At 35.5% G+C, this 8,983-nt stretch overlaps 1 protein-coding gene and 1 long non-coding RNA gene across 4 annotated transcripts; one reads left to right on the forward strand and one right to left on the reverse strand.

Annotated features, from left to right (window-relative positions):
* Window positions 1–5,643: 5,643 nt before the first annotated feature.
* Window positions 5,644–6,378, reverse strand: LOC115634269. The gene is made up of 3 exons (XR_003996424.1): window positions 6,241–6,378; window positions 5,906–6,141; window positions 5,644–5,827 (listed from the first exon to the last, which is right to left on the reverse strand). It is a non-coding gene; the product is annotated as an uncharacterized LOC115634269 (long non-coding RNA).
* Window positions 6,379–7,628: 1,250 nt separating this feature from the next.
* LOC115633797 (dnaJ-like protein 60) lies at window positions 7,629–8,642 on the forward strand. 3 transcript variants are annotated; one of them, XM_030531276.1, is made up of 4 exons: window positions 7,629–7,783; window positions 7,842–7,956; window positions 8,016–8,317; window positions 8,380–8,642. In XM_030531276.1, exons 1-4 carry the CDS (start codon window positions 7,731–7,733, stop codon window positions 8,546–8,548), a joined length of 639 nt encoding a protein of 212 aa, XP_030387136.1. In that variant the 5' UTR covers window positions 7,629–7,730; the 3' UTR covers window positions 8,549–8,642. The 3 variants fall into 3 exon arrangements, with proteins under 3 accessions (XP_030387136.1, XP_030387137.1, XP_030387138.1); XM_030531277.1 differs by having other exon boundaries at window positions 7,629–7,779; XM_030531278.1 differs by having other exon boundaries at window positions 7,648–7,787.
* Window positions 8,643–8,983: the final 341 nt, after the last annotated feature.

The raw sequence follows: 8,983 nt of genomic DNA on the forward strand, positions 1-8,983 counted from the left end.
GAACCAGCCTGACCAAGAAAACACGCGCACACTAAAAGAAGCTGGCGTGGGAACGAGTGAGCTTTCGATTTCGTTGAAAGTGACGTCGACGTCCTCGTTGTTGTCGAGCGCACGTTTTTTTTGTGGTGTCTTTAAATTGTTTTGTTAATTTGTTCCTGGACTTAATGCATTTATTTGTTGGCCATTTATAGCGTTATTTTGTAGAATATATGCATATATTAAGAGTAGTTCGATAGGCCCTCTAGGTTTTTTTTTTACATTTTACTCGTATTTATAAAAATAAATTCATATATCTAAGTATTTGTATAATATATCATAATATATATATATATCTATATATTGTATATAGGGAGGCAACTACTTAGTAGCTTTTTAGTCGTTACGTTTAAGTTCGTTAAGTGCGTTTAATATTTAATCGATTATGATTTATAGCGGCTACCATTTGATTTTCAGTTTTCTATATGAAGAAGACGTGTTTCTACAAACTACGAGGTTTCCTGTAGTCTAGCTCTACAATCGATTTGATTTGTTCGTATTTAATACTTTATATGTAATTTTTTTTATTTCCTGCAGTGAACAGTTCGCATAACGGCAACTACTTGTATAGTTTATATAATTATGTATGTACCTCTATATAATACATTAGCACTTTTTTCTCTTGTATATAGCGAATGTGTTGTATATTTTTAAAAGTAATTTGTTGTTGCTAGTTTATGTAACGTCTTTTGTTTTAAGATGTTTAGTTATTTGTTTTTGGTTTTTGTTTTTTCTTGTGACTTTCTTTAATTTTTTTGTTTTTGCAATTTGCTCAATTTCATTGTTGCAGGTACATTGGTATTGGTTTTACTTTGGATTTCTTTAAAAGATGATTAGGCGTTTCCAGGGCGTTGATTAAATAATGCTGCACGTTTTATTTTATTTTTTCTTTGCAATGCGTTGTTATTCCTTTTTCTGTTATTTTATTTTGCAAGAGTGTGTGTGCGGGTTTTGCCAGCATGTAGTTCTATTTGATTATGTAATTATACTGGGTTTCTTATTGGATATTGAACTGTGTTACATGCGATTTTTTCTGCTGCTTGTTGTCTGTGGTTGGTTGTCTGTGGGATATGTTGGCGTTGCCGTCATCGTGGATACGTAAGTACATAGTTCGTCATCAACATTTCCACACACATATACATACACAATTTATAGGCCAACAACACATGCAAGCCTCTGTATGAACATATGTGTGTGTGTGTGTGTTAGTGTATGTGTGCGTGTGTGTATTGCATTGTAGGTGGATGCTTATACATTATTGAACAAAGCGCAAGTATTCACAAAATTTACAGAAATTACACAAATTTCTTTATGCAACACCTCGAGCTAAGACACACACACACATCACATCCACATGCATGTGGGTAAGCAGGAGGCCTCTCGCACACACACTCCCTCATGGCCCGAAAGGTAAAAGGAAGTACTACACGTTAAATCAATGCTTCTTTTGACCTCTACTACTTTTTCATTCGTCTCTTGCTACCTGAACGTTTTCTTTCCTTTCTCTCCTTCAATGACTGTGTTACGGCATTAGGTTTTTCTTTTTTACATAAACGAATATGTTGATATTGCCAGGGGCTTTACGTTTTAAATGTCGCGGGTCGCCTTCTTTAATTTGTTTTTACAATTATCACAATGCTGCTTAATTTTGTGTAATTTAATATTAATAATTTTTTTCTTATAAAATTTCTCAGAGCAGCGCACTTAAACTTGCTATTGAAATTCCTTTATGTAACGTTAATCGGTGCAGTGCGACATGAACGAACTCAGCGCGACAAGTGAAACTTCGCTTCGCATCGCAGTGCGCTGTGAGCCTGTGAAAAATTCGCTGAAAATCGATAAGGACAAGCACTGGCAGCAGGCTAACGCAAACGCAAATGCAAAGTCACTACCGAACAAATATGAATTTGAGAGCGTAGTTAATGAAAGCGCGACTCGCACAGTGCAAGTGCAGATGTCCTGAGCTCCTGTACAGTGCTGTCCAGAATGTATTTAGGAAAAGTAATTAAATTTCTTACGATTTCTGAAAAAGCGACGTTGCTAATCCCATTCGCTTATACTATCTTGTCATAAACACTATTCAAGTAAGAAAGGTACGATTTTTACCTTATTTATTATAAATATATATTATTTTATACAAATTTATTATTTCTTTTATTAACTCTAATCACTATAGAAATTTATAGTAATATGGTTTGATGAGTTTCATGAGGTTTTTTATGTATGTTTTTATGTTTGAATCAAAATAAAAAGGAACACATTATTGCTTTAATACAGTTCCATTTTATTGTGGCCACCAGTGTAAAATTATATGAATGTATCTGACATTTGAGGTGCAAAATTGAGAGTGAGAGTGCGCATTTGTTTGGCAAGCTTTCCTCAAAGTCCTTTCGCTCAACATCAACCTCGGCATCAATACCATAAAAAGCAAAAGCAACAACAACGGAAACAAAAGACAAAATGGAAAGCCGAGCGCATTTAGCGAGCGCATCGCACGATGTAGCGGCCGAGCACATGCTCATTGTCATATCGGTCTTTGGGCTGTCGCTGTGAATGAAAGTTTGAAGGCATCAGCTGGCTGGGCTTTAGCCTTAGCTTTAATAAGTTCTCGATTGTGCTCAGCGCCCCCACAACAAACGCCACACGAAGCGGCCAAGTAAACAAATACATGTGCACTGCTGTAATAATAGGGCGCCGCGCACATGTTCAGCTGTAAGGTCAGAGGACAGCATGTCCTTACAATGAGACACGAAAGTGTGCGTACAGAACGCAAATAGCATATTGAAATACCATTTATTAGAGCGACCAGAAACATATTAACTGGCTACTACTCGAATATGGTTGTGAACAAAATTTGAATTTTTTTTAAACCCACATGTTTGTAACATTAATATATTTAATAAAATAAAAGGAATGCTACACTCGAGCGGGGACAACTCTTAAATACATTGTATCCAAAAAAAAACCTTCATACAGGTGGATACATACATATGTATATGTAAATATATTCTAATAATGAGACGAATAACGAACGGTTAAATAACTTATTAAACTCAATATTGCACTTTTTAAAATCTTAATTTACGTTCCTAATTTAAAATTTATTGTAATTTATTGTGTACCCTGTACACGCAGTGAAAAAGGGTTGATTTGTGAAAAGTATGTAACAGATAGAAGGAAGCATCTCGACATATGTCTTCTCTTTTTCCATCTGATATGCGCGCTGATTTCAATGCACATACATATTTGTTTTGCTTTATTTTTGCTTAAATGTAGATAAATAATAATACTTAGTATAATTCTTACAATTGAAATGAAAATAATATATTTTGTTAAGTCAAAAGTTTCTGCAAGGAAACGCTAATTTAAAATCTGCTCCAGGTATTTTTATTATTAATATAAATACTTCTGTGCCTACGAAATTGCTGCAATCGAAGTTGATAATACTAGTTGACGCCGCAAGTCTATTATCATGTCGTGGTGTCAGCACATAAGTCAAATATTACTATAATATTCAGCTTTTGCATCGATCGATGGAAACGTAAATCGGATGGCATTGAAACACACTTCCAGAATTCAATAGGACTCTACAATATCCAATTTTGACTCACCGTTTAATAAATACTAGCGTCCTGCCCCCTGCATCGCACGGGTATTTTTACAAAAATTTTAAAAATTTTACATTTTATAACACACACACACTTAACACACATACACCCTTCTTCTTGCTATGAGTTACTGAGAAGGAGTAAAATTTATTTTCGATATTATTATTTTAATGATTTTTTGTGTATTTTTAGATTTTTTGTTATTATACTCTGTACATGAAATGTACAAGAGTATATTAGGTTTGCGGGAGCTGAAAAATGTAACAGGCAGAAGGAGGCGTGGCAGACCCCACAAAGTATATATATTCTTGATCAGCATGACGAGACGAGTCGATCTAGCCCTGTCTGTCTGTCTGTCCGTCTGTCAGTCTGTCCGTCTGTCCGTCCGTATGAACACCTGGATCTCAGAGACTATAAGAGATAGAGACACCAAATTTTGCACAAAGATGCGTTATGTGTGTATTCTATACGAGTTTGTTTTATTTTTTTGATTTTCCCCCCACTTCCCCCCTATGGGGGTTTTCCCGATTTTCCATTCGTATAATCGCCTATATCTCGGAGACTATAAGACCTAGGAACACCAAATTTTAGTCCCAGATGCCTTATGTGAATACGCAGAAAATATATATTTTGGAATTTCCCTCCCTCCCCCCTCTACCCCGCAAATCGTAACTCCCGTAATTCTTGGAATTTCGAACTAAAATTTTGTAAATACCCCCAGTTGGTTATTATATGTCCGTATACCAAGTTTCACTATGATAGACCGATTTAACGAGAAGTTATAGCCATAAATATATTTGCTGCTGCAGCGCTGCTCAAGCGCTGCCCGCGGCTGTTGTTGATGTTGCTGTTTGGTTGACTGCGAAAATGCTTACACAGACACGAATAGATGCGCATAGGCATACATACACTCACACAGACGCAATTGCTATGTAAATGTGCAATTATAAACCCTTTACGTGAGTTCGAATACCGAGAGAGGTAATATCGATCAAAATTTTTTTTTATTTTCATAATTTTTTTTTTTCTATAATTATTGTAAACATATGTACAGAGTATTTCAAAGTCGGGACACCCGACTTTAGCTTTTTTACTTGTTTTTTATTAGGTCAGAGGTTCTTTGTAAAAAATATTTGATGTTTTATTTTGTGGTAGCAAAATAAATTGATTTTCAGAAACTCCGACCCGTGATAGGTCAACATACCGTAAAACATTGCTTTCGTATGTCGATCCCTATTAATGCGAACGCTTGGTCTTGGGACTACCGGAAATTGAAGCCATATAAATAATCAAATGGGATCATCGGTATCTTCGTTATATGAGCTAGTTGACCGGGGGGTAATTTTTTTACACCTTTGGTTACATTATTGGCGTTTTAGTAAGGATTCCATTTTTTTTTTTTGCAAATATAATGTAGCCCATGTTAACCGTCGATAGTGTAGCTTCCTAACAGTGAAAGAATCCATTAAATCGGTCCAGTAGATTCGGACAATTCAATTCAATTCAATCAAATCTCTCCTCTTTAAAATATTAGTATAGATATAGATAAACAATTCTACATATGTTGATGTAATTAAGAAAAAAAGTTCTGTATTTATTCGATTTCGTTTGTACAACTTATTTGAAAACAAAAGTAAACGTAAAATACTTGTAGATACATTTTTGCTTACTGTGGCGTAACAATGTAAAATTTCTATCTATTTTTATAATGAGGTAATGATTGAAATTCTTCAGTATATGTACATATGTATATATTCTACAAATCTGATTACTAAATTTGAAGTAATATAACATACCAAATGGTTTTGTTTACGATTGGGTTTCTTACCTCGCTAAGAGGTTTTTGTATTTTTATCGTAATAAACCAGTTATTGGCAGCTATTTAATGTAGGATGGATTTTTAAAAACTTTTGATTATAGCAAGTTTGATTCGTCTATGTATATTATAAAACTGTCAGCGTCCTTTATCCTATATCATGTACACAAGGGACTTTAAAGCTTTCTAGTTGACAAAACAATATATTTTTTTGGATTACTTGTACATAAAATAGGTAATGCAAAAAATACTTGACGGCATGGATTCGATGCAGTAGCCTTTTGCCAATCATTATCAGATTGTTTTTATATAAGTACAACCAGAGCGTGCAACCGATTTAGCTCCACATGGACGACAGGAATCTGCTCTAAATTTTCGGGAGCATACATAAGAAACAAGATAAATTTAAATTAGAGTGCGTAACTCGGCAATGTATTATACGCACTTAAAGTCCATCCGTACCACTACATGTTCTACTACAGCCAAGGCAGGTGAGGTAGACCGTCAGATTCGTGGGGAAACCGACCTCGCCTGTGCCGCACTCGCATCCAAAATTTGCTGTGGCTGTATAAAACCTGTCTTATGTACTAAGCCTGAATTTAATGTAGCCCATCTTTGGATACGTCAGCTGGTCGTAATCAAATACATTTATGCTTCGCATTGGGTTAGTGACGTGTGAGTCTGCAAAAAAGGGTATAAGGATATGTATAAATATGGTATATAAAATAAATGTTGCGTTTTTAATAATGCCGCGTGTTAATGGCAAAATCGGTCACTGACCTGACAAAGCAATAACCACAGCTTTCCCGAAGAGGGTCGCCACGACCGAATAGTTCGCTACAATTTGCCAGACTAACTTTTAGCCGTTATAATGTATTGTTTCCAAAAATAATACGTTGTTTCGTTCTGTTTGTTGCGGCCTTGCAGTAATAGCGATGTCACTTTGTGAAGGAACCGAAATATCACGCGGGCAAGGGATGGGTCACACCCGATGAGAGATTCAAATAGTGGGCCGGCTCTGAACATCCAATAAACAATTAAACGCTTTTGCTTAATAGTTTTGTTCAAATATGTATCACTAAGTTTGATAGTTTTCGCTTTTACATTAACAACCTTCGAGTAACATCCTGTATAAAAACTTATAATTTTTATACATTTTTTGATAGTGGCTGGCAAGAGCGCACGCAGCTAAAAAATTAAAACTTAATATCACACTGATAACATCAAAAACAATTAAAATACAAATATACCTTCTCCAGTAAACCACACAAGAAAATGTTACCACCTAACAAAACTCGAGAAATGTTTGACAAACATCGATGGATCGACGATGCATCGCAAGCAAACAAACATCGATTCATCGTGTTAAAAACATCTTTGATTCTCGATACATGCGCAACAGAATATACTAAAAAATGTCGAATCCTAAGTAATTAGTCGCAATATATCGATATTTCGATTATTTTTGGCGTTTCTCCTCACAACGCGCTGGTTTCAAATACTTAACATTCTTGCGAGCTCTCCAAGTAGTAAACGTGGTGTTCAACTTTTTGTCACTGCTGCTTAGTTCGAATTTGAACACAACACATGTATTTCCATAAAAATATGTAATGGTTTTTGCCTATGGTTATACAGAATGTCAATTGTACATGCAGTTTGTTAGTTAATAAATTACAAACAGTTCGATTATGTATTAACTACAAATATTAAATTTCAAAAGTTTCTGCATTTGACTTATTATTCGTGTTGGGCTATGTAACGACAAATTTGCGCCGATCCAAACCCATCTCTAACCGGAAGGCAGATTGCAATTTTATTATTAAAATAACCGTTTTCCTTTAGTAAATATATTTTGGCGTTATTGGTTTAATGCCATTTGAAAACTAAAGTATGTTCTAATGTATATTGTGGCCTTCACCGCTTTCCTTTTTAAAAATGTAATGCATTATAACATTTAATTTATGTCAAACTATCCCAAAATTGTTTGTAGCTTCAGTGATTTTCTCCATTTCATTTTCTTTATTTTTCATCTTGATTCAAAATTTTGGTGCCCACCGCTGATTTAAAGTGGTGGCTCAATTCTTACATTCGCGGAACTAGATACTTATGCAGATGATTTAGTAATATCGATAGCTTTTATAATCGATTATTGTTTGACGTTTGTAACAGCTGTAATTGTTTTGCTAAAATTTCTGGAGTTTGGTTTTCACGCAAATTTTTTTCGGCATAATGGAATAAATTCACTAAGTTATTGTAGAAACTTAAGCCCAATGCTTCGTCTATCCTGTCTCGTGCTGCCCAAGGAAGTGGCTTGCAGGCGTAAGTAGGTAACTGGTGTGTGGTCCTATTATATAAAATTTAATAATTCTTTTATTGCGTAGTTTTGCTAATCAACCAAAATCAAACAAAGTGGAAACTCATTATGATGTGCTCAACGTCCGTAGCGACTGCAGCACCCGGGACATACGTAACGCCTTTGTCAAGCTCTCTAAACAGGTGGGTGACACTTTATTGATAGTGCATTTTTAAATGTCTTAACTTTTGATTTTATATAGTACCATCCAGACATGAAAAGTAATGTCGCTAATTCAGCAAATTTCGTTAAAATCTCGGAAGCCTACCACATTTTAGTGAAGCCGCAAACGCGCAAAGAATATGACCGTAATTTGAGTTGGGTTGCGACAAATGACCGTGTCGAACAGGATAGCGCGCCATGGGAAGTGAGACCCAATTATACTACAAACCCTGGTCCTTATTATGGTATAAAAGGCTTGAATCGCGTCTCAAATTTGAAAGTGGCTTTATTTTTATTGGCTGTTGGTATTTTTGGCGCCATTTTTGGATTTGGTTCGGTCAGGTAAGTGCCTTTAAGATTGACTTTAAGGTTGACAGAAATCTCATTTACTTTTGCACTTACAGGCACTCATTCGAGCTAAATCGTCAAATTCAGGACGAAATGTCGGCTGAAGCAATCTCCCACCATGCCGCTGTTGTGGCTGACGCTCAAAAATATGGCAATGAAGAGCAGGTGCGTCGTATGGTGGAACGCTTATCCAAGGATCCCTACAATCAAGCAATTTCCAAGTAGTTATATATATTTTTTCTCATTTTTGCGTAGTTTCATTTGTGCTGACGAAACCAAAAGTAAATATTAAAGATGTAGATATTTTTGGTATAAACTATCTGTAGCATTTTTTTCGTGTATTGTCCTTGAATCATTATTTTCTAATTCAAACAAACCCATGAATCGGAATGCTCAAGCTGTATTTGCCATTGGTACGTTATTAAACTGCAGAGTTTTAATTATGTTGCCAAAATTTTTGCACAAACTGTTCAAACAAACTGCGTTTTGTTTCGAGGTTCGCGTTGGGTATTTAAGCGCGCTGATTAGCTGTTTGAAAACATATCCAAGTTAGTTTCGGCAAGACGACTACAACATCAAACATGAATTTATGTGTTGCCCTATTCTTTGTCTGCTTTATGGCCTACTGTGGCGTGGATCGAACAGCTGCTCAAAACGATA

This window comes from Scaptodrosophila lebanonensis, unplaced genomic scaffold (assembly GCF_003285725.1).
Source record: "Scaptodrosophila lebanonensis strain 11010-0011.00,11010-0021.00 unplaced genomic scaffold, SlebRS2 tig00000001-arrow-pilon, whole genome shotgun sequence".
Lineage (NCBI taxonomy): Eukaryota > Metazoa > Arthropoda > Insecta > Diptera > Drosophilidae > Scaptodrosophila > Scaptodrosophila lebanonensis.